This window comes from Octopus bimaculoides, chromosome 6 (assembly GCF_046866305.1).
Source record: "Octopus bimaculoides isolate indiv1 chromosome 6, ASM4686630v1, whole genome shotgun sequence".
Lineage (NCBI taxonomy): Eukaryota > Metazoa > Mollusca > Cephalopoda > Octopoda > Octopodidae > Octopus > Octopus bimaculoides.
The window spans coordinates 48,441,251-48,461,250 of NC_142933.1; the positions used below are offsets into that span (position 1 = coordinate 48,441,251).

Here is a 20,000-nt window from a genome sequence, read left to right on the forward strand (position 1 = left end):
TTACATAGTAGATTATCTAAAATAAATATTCCTATAACAATGCACTCCATCAAAGCAGCCCATAGTCTTAGCAAAGACTTCTGAACAATTACACTTTACCCAGAAAATATCACTGAAAGATAAGGAGGGACTTTCTGGCATGTGTAATGACAATTATGTGCAGACCTATGATAGTAGCTTATTCCAACCAAATTACAAAGCCTGCGCTAAAATGTTCTCAAGTGATTTTGCAGTCACATTTGTCATGTAAATTGGTAAACCAATCTATCAATGAGAGGAGAAGGTTAGTGGATTGTATACTTTCATCAATTGCTGTTTCTACTTAATAGTTAGCGTGGAAAACCTCATAAGGGAAAAATTTATTAATCATTCCCTATAAATATATTTATTTATTAATATACAATATAGTGGATTGTATACTTTCATCAATTGCATCAAGGACAACCTTGCTGTTTCTACTTAATTCACTTTTAGTGCAATCATTTGATGATAGTAAAAGGGTTCCAACATGGTCGATGCATGACCATATACAGCACTAACACAATACCAGTCATATATATTTAATTAGGAGTTTTTGTTGATAATGACAGCCATCTTCAGGAGTGTTTCTTACAGGAAAATTCAGTCATCACTTGTAACTTATTACAAATACACTTCACATTGCATTAGCAAACATCTTGAGAAATATCAAATATTTATTTATTTATTTATTGTTTTAAATGTTACCAAATATTTGTTTAGTTTAATCATGTTACTGTGATAAATGACGCCCAGAGATAAAAGACTTCTGTCTTTCCCATCTTTCTGGGTTTTCTGTACCTGCCAAGTCTTGAGGCTGGTACAGAGCTCTTGACCCATGCAGGCTCTCCATGACTGATGTTACTGATGCTATAAATATTCCATTTAAACTGTGGCTGGTTCCTCTCCCATGTTGACGTGAGGTAGCCCTTCTTTAACCCTTACTTTCTCTTTGTTCAACAGCCTCCATCAGTAACATTTCCAAGCTTCTTTCTTTTCATCAACAGTAATGGTGTGCCTTCATCATTTCAAATAAATTTTCCCTGATATCTAGGTCTTCTCTTACCCACTATCTTGCAATCACCTCATGCATCTAGCCCTCACATTGCAGAACATATGCAAAGCTCTTCCTTTCTGCTTTTATCTTAACCAGATACACCCGACACCAAGCGTCCCTTCTAGCTCTTTCACCTTCTTTTCAGTCATTGGAAGCTGGTCTTTTAGCTTTTACAGCTCTATCTACCATGTCTTTCCACTACCATGTCACCTTCAGCCTGGCCACGACTTTGTACCAGCTGCATGTGTAATTTGTAACCCTGAGCACGTAATTTGTAACCCTTATCATGTAAGAACTTTCAGCTGTCATCTGTGTTGTAAGTATCTAGCTCCTCCTTACCATTATACACATCAAGTAGAATTTCTTTAAACCTATGGTCAATTGCAGGTTCTTTAAGTTCCTATGTCTTTCTTCTCAGTATCGTCTTCTGTTTCTGAGTTTGCTTCATGCTAACTCTGAAGTTACTAGTCTTTAATATGTGTTGGGTAGAGCATTCTTCACCAAGAAATGCTATAGTATTTACAATGGTCTGGCTATTGCATTTCCTTATGAGGCTGAAATCTAACTTGTGTATTCATCAGACTTGTAGGTGAGCAGGTGGCTGGCTGGTTTCATGAAGTTTGTTTTGCAAACTGTTAGCAGCTGCATCACAGAACTGTAAGAGCCTTAAACTCTTGTCATTCATTGTACCGCAGCTATAACATTCATGGACATTATGGAAGCCCCTTGTGGTGTTGACCAATGTATTCACTGAAGTCACCAGCCACATTGATGTTGGTACTGTCAATCATCATTGAGATAGTCTGCAGAAAGATCTTATAGACCCTTCATTGGAGTTTCTTATCAGTCACCTAATTTTCAATGCTTTGCCACACTGGCTTTGGTATTAGCTGTTTGTTATAGTTATCAATGAATATTATTTGTTATTGTTATCCATAAAGGCAGCAAGTAAGCAGAACCAACCCTGTGCCAGACAAAATGGTTAGCAGCATTTTTGCCAGCTCTTTACATTCTGAGTTCAAATGCTAGCAAAGTCAACTTTGCCCTTCATCCTTACAGGGCCTATAGAATAAGTACCAGTTAAGTTCTGGGTTAATGTAATTGACTACATACTCCCTAAAAGTTTCAGGCCTTGTGCCTGTATTAGAAAGGATTATTTAATATTGTCATGAGTGCTGTTATTGTGCAGAGGGGGTATAAACACAGTTACCTGATATGAGATGGAGTTATCAGGGTTAGGTACAAAAAGCCTAATACAGGATAAGACACTAGCAGCCTCAGCATAAGGCCAAAGTTATATTACTTGTTAAGGAATGACTCAGGATAGATTTGTTATTGGGGAGTGGGGAATGTGACAGCATTGAAATTGCAGTGGAGTGGGGAATGATTAGACCAATAAGCACAGAATTTTTTTTTTAATAAGGAAATATAAACACATTAGTAAAAGCAAAAAATAAGATTAAATATTGGGGTTAGCAAAGTATCAGAATAAAAGGTTAAAGTAGCAAAGGGATTTATTTTCTTGTCATGAAGAAGCCAGCCCATGATTTTTAGGTTATCTGTTTTTATTTGGCAAAGTTTAAGTACCTGAGTGAGTATATAAAAAGAGATAAGAGAGAAAGTAAGGTGAGAAGGGGAGGAAAGAGACATCAAAACAGTTTAAGTAAACATATCTTTAGGGCAACAACAAAAGTAACTTCTAGATAGTCTATGCTATGACTGTGTGTGTACATGTATACACATATATAAAGGCATTGCTGTGTGGTTAAGAAGCTTGCTTCCCAGCCATGTGGTCTTGAGTTCAGTCCTACTGCACAGCACCTTGGGCAAATAAAGAAGCCTATTGCATATATGTATATATATATATATATATATATATATATATATATATATAATGTACAATATATTGATTTATATAATCCAGTGCTAATCACAAAAAAGCTCCCTTGGTGGACCAGGCTACAAACCACATAGTAAACCAATATACTGCAGTGTAATGTAGAGTCTTATGCATTTGAAATCCAACAAATTCAATCAGTGAAAATTATATTATATCATATTATAATCACATGCAGGCACACACACACACACACACACATAAACGTGTGTGTGCGCGCACATGCTGGTGTATACCCTCATTTCAATACCATGTAATACCTGCAAGCAAGCATCACCATCATAAAAGTGATGTTCCCTTCCAGTCTTCCTTGAAAACATGTCTGGTCATGGGGAAATATTACTCAGCTTGGAAACAAGTGAGAGTTGATAACAGAAATGACATCTGGACATAGAAAATTTGCCTCAACAAATTGTGTCTGACCCATGCAAACATGGAAAATGGATGTTAAATGTATATAGATATAGAGATATAGACAGATAGATACATATATGTGTGTGTTTATACACACATACATGTGTGTATATATAAATATACAGGTGTGTGTGTATACATATACACATGCATATATATGTGTATACATACACATATACACACACAAATGTGTATACATATATATATATATATACAAACGTGTATACGTACATATCATATATATATATGTGCGTATACATACATATATATACACACACGTGTATAAATACATATGTATATACATACATATGTATACATACATATATATATATATATATACACTTATATACATATATATATATATATACATATATACACACGTATACATATATACACATGTATACATATATATATATACATATATACACATGTATACATATATATAAATGCATACATATATACACACATATACCTATATATACATACATATACATACATATATCTATGTATACATACATATATATACACACATATATGCGTGTATACACACACACACATAATATGCCTCTCTTTCTGCTTCTCTTTTCCTCACTACTCTCATTGCATTTACACACCACTTCCATCTCTGCTTCATTTTCTCCCACTGTCCTCTCCTTACTGGCTCTCTGTCACCTCAACACTTGCTCATTACAGACCAACGTCCAAGATGACCCAAACCTTTCATTCCTCTAATAACCCTCTCCATCTTCCTTGTCACCCTCTTCTCTTCCTCTCTTTCATGTTCCCTTCTCCTCACACCTTCAACCCATACTCACCTGTTGTGGGATAGCAACAGAACCCCACTCCCTACACAACTCAACACATCACCTTTACCCTTCTGTCCTTCCTTTTCTCACAAACCCCTGGCACTAATTCCTTCCTCCTTTCCACTGTCTCTTCCACACTCCCTCTCCCAATAATATCTATTCTATTACTCACCCCACTACCACCATCTCACAGATATAAATCTGCTCCTCTCAGCATTTTTTACCTGTTCTTATCTCACCTAGAATCATCACACTCTCTCTCTCTCTCTTTCACTCATATTCTTCTTTCAGACATGGGGACCCTTTAGACCAGTGGTTCCCAAAGTGAGTAGTACTGCTCTCCTGGGTGTGGGGTGATAGGGGAGAGGGGTTGAAGGAAAGTGGGGACAATAATGTGGGCAAAGGAGTGATGAGTGTAAAAACAACAAAATAATGGGTTAATTAGGTTAAGTTTTATTTGTGAAAAACAATTGTTTTGGTCTGTTTGTGGCGGTGAGTGGTTTGGGGGGCACTAAGAATCTGACCAGTGTGTCAATGGGTTGGCAGCCCCAAAAAGTTTGGAAACCACTGCTTTAGACTCTTTCTTCTTGCAAGTTGCAAGACCACCTCACTAGTGATTGCACTTTGAAAAAAAGAAAAAGCACCCAATACTCTTATAAAATGGCTGGTGTTGGGAAGGACATCCATGCCAAAACAGAGACAGTGGAGCATGATGCGATCCCCTGACTCACTGGATCCTCAAAACCATGCCAGTATAAAAAAAAAAAAACAGGCATAAAATAACAATCATGACAGAAAGACAAACAGAGAGACAGACAGGGAGGCAAGTAGGCAGGCAAGCAGAGAAGCAGACAAACAGGCAGACAGAGACAGACAGACAGAGACAGACAGACAGAGACAGACAGACAGAGACAGACAGACAGACAAAGTGTTTATATATTTCATTTCCATATAATTTTTAAAAACTGAGATTTAAAAAAAAATAGACCTCTCAATTTTGGAAAATGTACAATTTACATTTTATGAAATGATGATAGAAATATTGTACACAATTATTTATATAATTTGAATTGGATTCTGTTATTTCTATGTAAAAATATTTGGATTCAATTTCTTATTGAAACACAAATATTAACTCTTTAATGCAAAATTAAATTTCATGGTTATTCCAGTAATGATGTTAATATCTTCCAAAAAATAGAACTGGTGTTCTCCGCAAGTCACATTGCCTCAATAAACTCAACATATCTCAACTAAAAATAGTTTCAAACATGACATTCATTAACAAAGATAGATTGGTATATAAAACTGCTTTCTGCAGTTAAAGGTAATGAAATTTTGAGTGGAATATATCTGATTTCCACAGTAGAAGAGTTAAACAAGTCAGAATTTAAGGAATGAAGATGTTGGTAATAAAAACTATATCAGTGTTACAAAAGTCTTTCAAATATAAAAAAATACATAACAAATCCAAAAATGGGTAGAACAAATAGCATTAATAAATAGCAAACAATAAACAAAACACTTTAAAAGCAAAAAGGCTCATTTAAACTTTAAAGATATAAAATATAGACATTGAAAGAGAATAGTTATCAAATACAACACAATGAGCAATTTCAATAACTTAGCACAACTGTCATCTAGAATGAGATAATAAATGGACAGATCTAAAGTTTCCTTTCTTACAACAATAAAAAATATTTGTAAGGAGCTAATTTATAGTAAAACGAATGAACAAAAATAGCATATATGTGACAAAACATCAAGTTTTTAAAAAATTACATTGTTATAAAAATGTTTGATTAATTTTATCAGTTTTCACAAGTTTTGATCTTCCTCCATGTAAACCATATCTTTATCAAAAGGCTGCCTTCTGTTTCTTTTGTGAGTACGTCGAAAAACTCCCCAGCCAAAAATGAAACCAAGAATTCCACCAATGAGAACACAACCGATTCCAATGCCAGCCATAGTTTCTGGAAAAAAAATTTGACATTCTATAAATAATATAATTTCAACAAAAACAATAAAATTGAATAAATAAATGATAACTTACATATTCATTCATACTGCATTCTGGCAGATTCAAATATGAATATGCTAATCACTGTTGTATTTTTTCAATGGCCAATAACTTCTTTCAGATGAAAGTGTGTTCATAACACACTCAATTCATTAGCATAAGGAGACTTTAGGACACCTGGTGTTACAACAGCATTGTGTCTCCTCAGTGAAAGCTACCCTTGACTAATGAATCTAATAAGAGTTTGTGGCTCTGGATTGTAATTTCAGTAAACAAATTAATTGTTGATGCTTGCTGATATCTGTCAGCCAATCATTAATCAAAATGTGCTCATTAAACAGCAAAGTTGATGGATATGAGCACACATTAGCAAGGCATTTGTTTTTTGAAGTTATAAACAAGAGCCATAAACTTTTATTAGATTCATTAGTCTGGTGCAGCTTTAGCAGAGGAGACAACAATGGTGTCAAAACACCAGGTGTCTCAAAGTCCTTTTATGCTACTGAATTGGGTTTGTAATGAAAAAAGCTGTCCTCTAATGACAAAATACAATAGTGATTAGTATTTGCACATTCAAATCTGCCAGAGCATATTAAAAATAAATATGTAAGTCATCATTTTGTCTCTGATTGTTCACCAAGCACATGATGGTTTATGTGCTTCTCAATTATGAAAGTAAATCTGCTACTGCTAGGTTGTGAGAAAGAACATTTTATTTTTCTATTTCAGTTCACCCTACAGACAAAAAAGTTCAACCTAAGACCAAAAATCTACTAATCATTTTATTCTGTCTTGCCATTGAATCAGAAATTTAGTTCTACTTATAAGCTGTGTGACAGACAATGTGCAACAGCTCACTCCACATTAACTCATCAAGCACAGGGAAAAGGCATCCACTGAACATCATCAGCAACAATTACTATTATTAATTGTGCATTAACCTTGAAATAAAGTTCAGACTACAAACAGTAGCAAAGCTACATATGAAGACAAAAGTAAACAGAAAAGATTTCATATTTATAGTCATAAATTTCCTTTACAAAGTTTTAATAAAAGTAAAAAACACAAAAGCTTGTTAACTTCTTAGTCTATTCCCTACCCACTGAAAAAGCTAACAAAGCAGAAAACTTTTCCTGAAATAGACTCCAAGTGTTTTAAGTATAAACTACATGTCCCAAGTCCTGATACCAAAATAATTTTTAACAAATTGAGAAAGAGTAATTATTAAAGAGTAATTATTAAAGAGCAATGATTAACCCTTTAGCATTCAGATTACTCTGTCAAATGTAATGCTTATTTATTCACATTGTTTTGAATTAATCATGCAGTATCTCATAGCTTTGAGATTTCGATGATGTGATTGCCTAGTTTTGGAATGACACTGTAGGATAGTGTGAGAAGCTAGATCTGGCCAGTTTGAACATAAAACAGGTAGAATATTTGGGCTGGATATGGCAGGTTTAAATGCTAAAGGATTAAAGTTCTCTTCCACTGAGTGATATAGATGACTAAATAAAAAATTCTTAAGGGAAGCAGTTTTGGAGAAAAGGGTTAGTGTGAATCTCGAGATTGACTGCAACATACTGAGAGTGACAGAAGAAGATGAAAGATTTAAGTGACAGTGGTATTTCTAAGAATCTTGGTATGGTTCAAAGATGAACAAGTAGTTAGATAATACTGATAACATGGAAGATCAAGTAGATAATTTCTTTTTGCATATATGAATAATAACAAATAAAATTATATAATTAGGGTAACTTCTAATCAAATGTTCATTTTTTTTTAAATCAAAAGACAAAAAAAATATACAAGTTTAACTCTTTAGCATTTAAACCGGCGATATCCAGCCCAAACATTCTACTTCTTTCATGTTCAAACCAGCCAGATTTGGCCTCTCACATCTAGCCTACAATGTCATTCTACAAATAAACAATCTCAAAATTGAAATCTCAAAACTGTGCAGTAATAACAAGATTAATTTAAAACAATATGAATACAAAGCATTACATTTGACAGAATAATACTAAAGGATTCAATTGTCTTAATACTGAAAGCAACCATCAAGTTTGTTTGTGAAAATATTGCTTGAAAATAGTGTAAAAAAACAAAAAAATTATATAAGCATTGTATGTAGAATGCAATAACCAAGAGTTAACCATTTTCAAATGATATTTAAGGTAATGAAATAAGGCAGCTGAGGAATAATTATCTATTGATATGCCAAGAATTATCTGACGCAAATATGCAACATCAACCCATAACCCTTTCGTTACTAACCCGGCCGTAGCCGGCCGAAAAAATTTTTGGTTCATAAGACTAACCCGGCCGTAGCCGGCCGAGCGTACCCATTGTTATTTAAATGTATATTTGAACCCAAATATTGTTAGTACATTCGTTAAAACACCTGATTTCACTTTGCAAACAGTTGAGTTATTGTCTCCAACATTGTTTGGCGTGATATTTGAACTCAGTGAAATTTGGAAGATTTTTTTCCACATTTTTTGCAGCGTTAATTTTTTTCAACTTTGAAGATGGAGAGGAGTTTCATGCTATCAAGCAGTGATTCCGAATTTGAAGGTTTTACAACAGAAGATATGGAGATATCGAAGAAAAGAATGAATGAGCTACAAAAGCACATGATGAACGATAATGAATCAGATATTTCTGTAACCGAAACTGAAAGCAGCGATTCTGAAAGCAGTGATTCTGAAAGCAACGACGGCGACAGCGAGGATGATTTTACACCAGAAAAAGATTAAAAAAATATTTTTATTAACAATTTTTCTGAGGAAACAGGGTCTACCCATAGTCTTTCTCAGGAAGCGAAACCTTTAGACTTCTTTTTCATGCTTGTTTGAAATGATTACTGCGGAAACAAACCGTTACGCAAAATGTAAACAAACCGGAGAAAAAAGATAGCTTGTGGTTTCCTGCAACTGTAGATGAAATACGGGCATTTTTTGCCATAAATATTATTATGGGTATTAGACAGTTACCCAGAATAACAAATTACTGGAGCGATCAGGAACCTTTTGGTGATGAATATATTTCCAGTATTATGAAAGAGTACGATTCGTGAAGCTGAACCAATATTTACATGTGAGAGACACTAGCAGCACCCCAGAGACAAATATTATGCAATAGAATTGATTAAGAACCCTTTCTTTAATTATGTTCCAAATATCACATTAATATGTTGATAAATAAAAAAGTTACAGGTGTTTAATGAGACTAGTCTAAATTCATGATTATTTTAGAATTTAATTGAAACTCATGAGGGGTGTATTTTGGTCAGAAATATAGTAACGAAAGGGTTAAAGTCCATTATGTATTAGACATTCTTATGTTATTATCTATAAGACATTCTTTTACTAAGCATTCAGCACTAAAAAAGAATGTTATAGTGAAGCGATTAATCCACTAGAAGGTGTGTGGAAATGAAAAGTTCAATATAGGGGAACTTGCTTGGAAAATGGTTCTAATGTTACCCTGTCTGATTGTGTGCTATTGGTACTGTTAGGCAAATAAATTGGTTTTGCTGTTTGGCAATCCTGCCAGTGAAAGGCTCTCATTCAGAATGTTTTTAATGATGTAATGGATGAGTTTTCAAATGCTTCTCTAACATTAAAATGTACATCTGCAATCCTTCTTCCATATTTTTTACATCTAAATAAGTCTTGTGCCCAATTTGGGGCTGATTTTATCATTTATCTTTTAGTTGTTTCAGTCTCTGGACTGCAGCAATGGTGGGGCACTGCCTTGAAGGGTTCAGTTGAATAAATCGCCCCTAGTACTTATTTTTAAGCCTGGTACTTATTCTATCAGTCTATTTTTGCCAAACCACTATGGGGACATAAACAAACTAACACCAGTGGTCAAGCAGTGGTGGGGTTACAAACACAAACATGCATGTGCACACACACAGATGTATATAACAAGCTTCTTTCAATTTCCATCTAACAAATCCATTCACAAGGCTAAAAGATGGCCCGAGGTTACAATGGAAGAGACTTGCCCAAGATGCCACACAGTCAAACTGATACCAAGACTACTTGGGTGGAAAGTAAGCTTCTTACCACACAGCCATACCTGTGCCTATCATATATATTGAAAAAATATAACAAGCCACATTCAGACTGTTGTCAATGAAACAAAGTGTTGCTTGAATTATTTATCATTGTTCTTATGATATTTTATCTAAGATTGATTATTGTTGGTTCAAATTAATGCACACAACCATTACGTTAAATCTTTTAGTACTTGTCAGTTTAGCTAGCAACATGAAAAACCATGATAGAGTTAACATGAGAAAAGATACCCTTTCTGGTGCCACCACCTCACCTGTTTCTAAATGAAGTAGTAATCCTTTAGTTTATCAAACCACAAATTGCCCAAACATAATTAATGAGCCTTTTTTTTTTTGTTAATAAAGACCACACAACGTGTTGAGAAGCTCAAACATGCTTTTGCAGTTATAGACCAATGAATGAAGAAACTAAAAAGAGTAAGAGAAGTGGAACTGTCAAGGAATTTACAAAAAGATATTATGTCAACATTTTTCAGTTGAATTATAAAGTTTTTTTTAATGCATTGAATATCAAGTACCTGTATGAGTACTCATATTCGATTCTGAACTATTCAGCAAACAGATTACAGTTTCAAGTAATGAAAATTTTGACACCATATTACAAATAAATGTTTAAGTGAAATCAACACTGTGTGTGTTTCTGAACATCTACTTGTGTCTTCCATACTGCAATCATTTTAGTTTCAGCACACAATCTCCAATCAAGACACCTGCTATGCAAGTACATCTCTGTGATTCCATTTAAATATTGATGAATGCAACTGTACAGTGTGCAGCAGAAAAACCTCCCATATTTCGCACAATTCTTTGTTGGAAACATGATGGTACCATCTGATGTTCTAGATGGTTCTCAGGGCTCCGCTATTGAAGCCGTCAATCCTTCTTGCCAAGGACTTTGAGAGAGACTACATTTCTGCTCCATAGAGGAGAGGCTGATGCATTGTTGATGCAGAGCTTTGTCTTCTGAGAGATAGAACAGTGCCATCAAAGGGGCCTCCATAGGGAGTACATGACATTTTCAACAAAGAACTGCATGTACGCACGCATCAGCCCACAGCCTCCCACCGCATAGCTATCAGTTACATGTGCTGGTACAGACATGTCCTCCATCACCTGCTAGATCATCCTACCAGGGCTTTACTCTCATTTGACATAAGAGCAGCAGGCTGGAAGGGACTTCATGCCAAGCCCCACACCAGATGGCTGGACATGATTGGAGATCTCCAGAGGCTTGACATCACCTTGGAGGATGCACAGGGGTTGGCACAGGATCACTAGCAATGGAGAGCACTTGTAGACCTGGTCAGCTTGATGCATGATAACGTCTCTGGGACCACTAACCTAGCATGACTCCAGCCCCACCAGGTAGGAATATGAAGTAAGCAAGCTAGCATTTTACACAGCCATTAGTGTGGCACTAGTGAGGTGAGGCAGCTGATAAGCGTCTTCACGTTTTACCCATTTTTTTTCTTTTTGTGCAAGGAGTAGTTCATCATGGTTTTTAGATCTGTGTTCACCATGTGCTGCTGTTGGAATATTTATGAGGGACAAGAGCTTTTTTTGCTATACCCTGTCCTGGTATTGTCAATCTATATATCACTGTCAGAGAGATGAATCACTGCTGTCTCTAGAAGTCAAGTGTCCATCATGAATAAAACCAAAACAAGGTCAAAATCATGTGATCTGATGGTCCCAGCACTGGAGGTAGCAGGGATTTATCTCCAGACAAGTGATATAAACAAGCATGCATTTTGCACCAAAAAGCCAATATGAGGGTCTCTCATGGTAACTACCACAGTGAAATTTGTTCTAATAGAACATCTACATTTAAGTAGGGATAAATATTACCCTGTACATGAATGTTACAATGTAAACTGAGAATGTCAGAGAATTTTTTTTCTTCTAATTAAAATATTAGTTGGAATTATTCTATCTTCAAAATCTTTCTATCATTGTAATACTAGATTATCGACAAAAATAAAAAATTTCAAAACAATTACAAATCTACCAAAAGATATTTCTAAAGAAAGTTTAACAAACTATAAATTGAACTGCATGATTTTCAGGTTGACAACAATATGACTGTTTCTGGTAACTAGTAACCAAAGTCTTTTTTTTTGTTGTTTTTATTTCCCTCAAGGTGATATAGCAGCAAAACAAGTAGAATACCACAAACAATAATATAAAACAAAAACATTAATAGATACCTGATAATAGTTCTGGAGTTTCATAAACAGAATAGACTATTTGACAAATATAGTTCATCAACTAGAGATAGTATTGCAAGATAACCTCAGGCTGGATTAGACTCGTGTATCTCTGCATCTTTTGCAGCAACATGATAACAATGTATTAATGTAAAAACTAACTATTTCTATCATATACTTACGTGGAAGTTTTTTAAGATCTTCAAATGAATTGTCTTTCTTAGGCTGCATTAATGCTTGATGAGCTAACCAGCCCCACATCACTTTATTATAGCCTTCATACCAGCTTGAAGAGCTATGTTGTAAATCATTTCCACTCCATAGGGCTACACCTAAAGAAAACCAAAATAATGATTAAACTCATACTTTACTTATCAAAAAGGTCGATATTTGGAGTTTTTTCTCATTCTGTAACAATAATGAATAATCAATTTAATTTTTTCCTCTTACTTTTACTTTCAACACCAAAATAACTGATTGCAAAAAATAAAGATAAACTAAACAAATCAAATCACTGAAAACAATACGAGGAAGCCATAGAAAACATTTGGCCAAAATATTTGACCAAAATATAGAAATAGAAGTAAGAAGTTCTAACTGAAAGAAAGAGAAGAATAGTACAAAATATAATTAAAAGTCAAGAAATCAACAAAATATATCAAAAGGGAGGTTTACACAGGAAGCAAATATGAAGTTAAACTGTGCAAAGTGGATTCTAGTGATGAACACGAAAATCATATTTTTTCAACAATATAATAGAATGCAACAAAATTAGGTTGATTTGAAGAAGATTCAAAAAGTCATGATACCACTTGGAGTATTATAATATGAAAGTATATTTAAGCATGATGTAATCAAGTGTGAAATACAAATGTTGCCAAAAATAGCATCAGCATAGAATCAGCAAAGGTCTGATCAGCTAGCAGATTAAACTGCTAAAGTATTATAGCATGTACTGGAAATAAGTAGTGTTTGGAATTATCAGTAATAATCTCTAGTATGTCATAAAAATCAAAATGAAAATAATTAGAAAATATATATACATCAGTAGTAATGAATCTCCTATACTACAGCTCTCTCCAATCAGTTGTTCTTCTTAGTATATTCGATATGTTCTCCCTTTACACCTCAATCTCAACTCATACAACTACTTTCAAACACTACCTTATTACCAATACATGTTGTAGTGCTCTAGCAGTCTAATCTGCTAACTGATTCTATGCAGATGTTGCTATTTTCAGTAACATTTTTACTTCACACTCAATTATACAAAAATGGTTAAACACTACAAGCAATACTTTGGTATGTCTATCAATGGAACAAGTGGTGGTTCCATGATGGCAAAAAAGCAAAGGCTGTAAAATCTGTCATTACTAGCTGATTCTAATTTACAGCTTTAGTCTCTTGGTACAACTGAGTCAATGTGAGAACCAATATATAATCATTCAAAATAGCTAGAAATAGCAACCAAATCTCCATCAAATCACTCTCCACTACCTTAAAAGAAAGAATGACACACATTAGATACAGTAGTCTTGATTATCCTCGTCGCCAATAAAAATTGGAATGATCATGGCTGGAATGCTTTTAATCATAGGTTTGCTTGATTAGGATTGAACTAGAGCTAAACAACAACAACCATCATTGTAAAGAGATTAAGAAACAAAAAATGCTTCCATTCAGTTAAGAACTAATATACACAGCACCTACTAAACTATAGCCAGTCACTTTGATGCCTTGCATAGCACATAATAATTTCTTTTCTTTTTTTTTTAATAAAAAGGCTCAACAGAACTCTGACACTATATCCAATCTAGCTATTACTTCTTTTGCCTCAAAATTCATACTCAATACTGCCAAGAAATTCCATCAATCATTCCTCTTCTGCTACAGTAGCTCCAGCCATCATAAATAACAACTGCTAATTCTTCAAATCATGCCTAAAATGATGAAGACAAACAGTAGTAGTATCTTGATTCTATTTCATCCTTTATTTTGGTATCATCAAGTTTGAAGTCAAAATATTACCACAAATAACATCTGCAGATTAAAGTACAAAAGTACTTGCTACCTGGTGATATAAATATCCTCATACAATTGAAAAGATGTATTTATCATCAGTTAATATTTGCATTACAAATGGATAATGTTTTCTCTCGACATTTACTTTCATTAGTAGGACACTATAGATAAATATACAGTGTTTAAAAGAAGGTCAAAGCATTGTGAGAGCTATGGAGAGTTGCTGTCATTTGTTAACAACCATTCTAAGTAATGTTATTCTAATTATCTTTCAAGTGCTTTTTACAACCATTACCACAATATCTTGACAACACAAATATGGTAATGCACCCTAATCTGCTGAAACTCCATTGAACAATACCCAACAAAAGAAAGAGTCATCATATATACCTTCTTTCTCAAAGACAATACATAAATTTCATTAGTCATATCTCTTGAAATTATTTTCTAGAACTGTCAATAATAGACAATCAGATTAGCTGAGGCCTACTGTGATGAACTCTTTCCCTGCAGGTATTCTCACCAAATACTAATCTTTAACACATGAAATGCTGTGGCAGCTGCACCATTCTGTAATAAGGCAACCCATCTAATTCTGAAAAAGAAATTCTTGATTTCTCTCTCTCACAATCCAGAAAATAAATTGCAGACTGACCGTTCATGAGAACTTTATGTTCTAAAACATATCAGACAGGCCAGTAAAATCTTATTAATAATCTTTCCTCCTTCATTAATTATTTTCATTTATAGACAGAGAGACAGATCACAAAACTATAGTAAGACATGAAAAACATTAAAACTTTTTATAGAAATGTGAAATAATGAACAACAAAAACAAAACTACACATATATTAATAATATGTACCAACCAGCAACTAAACAAGCCTGTATGATGATTGAACTCTATCTCCCACCAATTAATGTTTTTTTTTTAATCTTTAATATCTTGTAAACATCCTTACTGGTCGTTCAAAAATATGATGATAGTATATGGTGAAACTACATGTTAAGTCACTTGGTGATAGTGCCAACTGTGATTCTGAACACTTTAGGGATTTTTCTTCATAATAAACTAAGAAGATAAAAGAAATTTATGAAAAAGTTCTTACAAGCAAAAACTTTGAACAAAATCCTTATTACTTACCACTAACATTCATAGTTCTTATATATGCGTATTTATGGTTTAGGCTTCTGTAGTCTTCAAACCATATCTGTTTGAATTTCCCAGAAGTTACCTAGATAATATATGAAGAGAGAAATAAGCAAAAATATCGTTGATCTTTTTATACTTTATATTAAACATTCTAGCATTAAATAGACATTAGATGTCACTCGACACAACTTACCTACCTCAAAGATATAACTAACTACTGGATATTTCCCCAATAATCTCAACTCTTTCAAAGTATGCTTAAATCAAATAAATGAAGAAATAACCTAAAATTCAAGCTGTATGTGCAGCAACTCAACAAAGTATCATAAAAACGTTTTAAAACCAACAAAGGCCAATATTCACAGAATTCCATTTGCATTATATCCTAGTTATCATTCATGTTCTTGTTGGTTTCCTCAGCAGACCCAACTAGCCTTGGAATAGAAGCATATCATTGCAAACATTTCCACTCAACATTATACCAACAACAATGAAGAATTCTTGCATTTAATTTACAATCCCAAAATATTTACACGTTTGCATTTCCAAAAGACATTACAATGCCTATCAGCATTAGTGAGTAGGTGTATGTGTGCGTGTATGTTTATGTATGTGTGTATATAATATTTGTGCGTGGGTGTGTATGTATATACACATGTATATGTATGCATGTATATATATATATATATATATATATATATATATATATATATATATATACACATATATATTTATATGTATATATATACATATGTATATGTATGTATATGCATATGTGTGTGTGTGTATATATATATATATATATATATATATATATATATATATATATATATATATATATATATATTTATATACATATTATATACATATTAGCAAAGTCATGGAACGAATTGTCAGAAAGAGATTGATTGTGTTCCTAGAAGAAAATGACTTGCTGAATGAGACCCAGCATGGTTTAAGTCCAGGTAGAAGCTGCCTCACGCAGCTCCTGCAGCATTATGACTGGGTCCTGAAGCAGCTACTTGACCATTCAAATGTTGATGCGATATATCTCGACTTTGCAAAAGCCTTTGACAAAGTTGATCATGGCTTGATATGTCACAAGCTGCGAAACCTTGGCATAAGTGGTAAATTAGGAGAATGGCTGCATGACTTCCTGAATGGTAGAAGTCAGACAGTTGCAGCCAATGGAGAACTATCTAGGGAAACACAAATATTGAGCGGTGTTCCGCAAGGAACTGTCCTGGGGTCACTACTGTTCATAGTGGCCCTTCTGGACATGCCCACGGTCACTCGGAGAGCCACTGTCACTAGCTACACTGATGACACAAAACTATCTCAGGCAATAAAGAATCCTGATGATATTGTAAGCCTACAGAATGACCTAAATGCAATATATGAGTGGGCAGAGCAAAACAATATGCAGTTCAATGCAAAAAAATTTCAAGTACTGCGCTACAAGGCCACAAGTGCCTCCCAACTGGCATACACAGGACCTGGAGGTACTGCAATCCCAGAACCACAAGCCGTGAGAGACCTGAGCATCAACATGTGTAGTGATGCATCATTTCACATGCACATTGTCAAGTTGACAGCAAAGTGCAGACAGCTGGGGGTGGATACTGAGGACATTCCGTACAAGGGATCAAAAAGTCATGTTGACTCTATGGAAGACATTTGTCCTGAGCGGCCTAGACTATTGCTCTTAGTTGTGGTCACCACACAGTGTCAAACGGACAGCAGAACTCGAGGCAATTCAGAGGTACTATACAAAAAAGATCGCCACAGTCCAGCAGATGAACTACAGGGAGAGACCTGCAAGACACGGATGTGGAGGTCTTCAAGACAAAACTCGACGCTTTCCTCTCCACGATACCAGACGAACCAATGGCTCGAAATGAGACACAGTTTAGGGCAGCGATGTCAAATTCTCTTATACACCAGATGTGCCATCAGAACTCTTGATTGGACTATATCAGGTGCAGGAGAAGAGCCATGCAAGGAACGTGAAGAGAGCAAAGCATAAAGACAGAAAATCACGGTGGTGCTCCAGCATGACCACAGCCACTTGGCTGAAACCCATAAATAAATAAATAAATACGTACATATGTGTATCTATATATATATACATATGTATATATATAAATATATATGTATATATACATATATATATATATATGAGTATATGTGTACATATATATATATACGTATATATATACATATATATGAGTATGTGTACATACATATATATATGTATATATAGATATATATACACACACACATATATATACATATATACCTATACATGCATATATGCATATATAAACATAATTAAGGGATCAGCAAATAGTTGCTTCACCACATACCGAAGTTCAGAAATAGCAGCTAAAAAGCTGAGACTCCAACAGATAGCATTACTTGTAACTCACAAAGGCAAAACAAGAGGAAAAACAATGAAAACTAACCAGTCGAAGTTAATCATAAACGCGTTTCTGAATTAGGAGCGATGACACTCCATTTCCTTCATCGGTATGATATTCTAGTTGTAAATTTGACGGTGCCAGCAAACTGTGCATGCATGAACGAGTGAACATCATGCATCGGCACAACCTGGAAGCACATCTGAACCCACATAGGCCAGCCAGTCCACTATTCCTCCTCAAGAAATTACCATGTGCGTCACAAGCAATACCGCAGAAAATTTGCGGTTTACTATCAGGGAGTGAATAAATATTACAATTAAAAGGGTAAAGGTTTATCAATTTATAAATTTATTAATAAATTAACAATTAATAATTTTACCAAGCCCTTCGGTATGTAAACACCATTATCAGTGGAGAACTTATTTAAAAGTTCTTATACATTTATAAACATAATTAAGGGATCAGCAAATAGTTGCTTCACCACATACCGAAGTTCAGAAATAGCAGCTAAAAAGCTGAGATTCCAACAGATAGCATTACTTGTAACTCACAAAGGCAAAACAAGAAGAAAAACAATGAAAACTAACCAGTCGAAGTTAATCATAAACGCGTTTCTGGATTAGGAGCGATGACACTCCATTTCCTTCATCGGTATGATATGCATATATATATATATATATATATATATATATAGATATAGATATATGCATATATATATACATATATACATGCATATATATATATATACATATATATGCATATATACATATACATATATATATACATATATGTATTTAAACAATTATACATACATATATATATATATATATCTTCATATATATATTTAAACATATATACATATACATACATATATAGATATATGTATGTATATTTATCTATATATATGTATGTACATGTATATCATGATGATGATGATGATATGCATACATATATATTTATACATAAATATACATACATATATCTATATATATATATATATACGTATATATATGAATATGCATATATATATATATATCTATGCATATATGTATACATATATATGCATATCATCATCATCGTTTAACATCCGCTTTCCATGCTAGCATGGGTTGGACGACTTGACTGAGGACTGGTGAAACCGGATGGCAACACCAGGCTCCAATCTAAATTTGGCAGAGTTTCTACAGCTGGATGAAAGCATATATATATATATATCCATATATACATATATATACATATATACATCAGTTGTGGTGTGCAAGAGAGACGATTGCGCTGGTATGGTCATGTGGCGAGAATGGATGAGAATAACTGTGTGAAAAAGTGCCACACCTCTGGAAATATGCTGTGCGTGAGAAGACCCGGCAAGCCAAGTAAGACCAAAATCCAAGGCCTCTGTCAGGGATGTAGCCAGCCCACTTATGCATACCATTCCTTCATTGGACACTAAACACCTGTTGAAGCAAGTGAAATCGAAATCAAACTAAATTTGACGACTGGCACCCATGCCAATGTCTCTTTCACTGAACACTAAACTTGGCTTGTGAAGACCTGTTGGGGCAAGCGAAAGTGAAATCGTGATGGCACCTGTACCAGTGGAGGACTAAGAGCACCGTCCAAGCGTGATCGTTGCCAGAGCAGCTGCTTGGCTTCTGTGCCGGTGGCACGTAAATAGCAGCATTTGAGCGTGATCATTACCACTTGTGCCAGTGGCACGTGAAAAGACATTCACGCGAGATCGTTGCCAATGCCACTGGACTGGCTCCTGTGCAGGTGGCATGTAAAATACACCATTTCAAGCGTGGCCATTGCCAGTACCGCCTGAATGGCCTTCGTGCCGGTGGCACGTAAAAGCACTCACTACACTCTCGTAGTGGTTGGTGTTAGGAAGGGCAT

The 20,000-nt window shown here is 34.5% G+C and overlaps 1 protein-coding gene across 1 annotated transcript in view; it reads right to left on the reverse strand.

Moving 5' to 3' along the window:
* Nucleotides 1–4,629: 4,629 nt before the first annotated feature.
* The window catches only part of LOC106878787 (di-N-acetylchitobiase), a 65,723-nt gene continuing 50,352 nt past the window's right edge, over nt 4,630–20,000 (reverse strand). The window contains exons 7-9 of the mRNA XM_052968856.2: nt 15,673–15,763; nt 12,689–12,838; nt 4,630–6,165 (exon numbers count right to left, since the gene is read on the reverse strand). Of these exons, the coding sequence (XP_052824816.1) occupies nt 6,011–6,165; nt 12,689–12,838; nt 15,673–15,763 (396 nt within the window). The 3' untranslated portion in view covers nt 4,630–6,010. The remainder of the gene's footprint in view (nt 6,166–12,688; nt 12,839–15,672; nt 15,764–20,000) is intronic.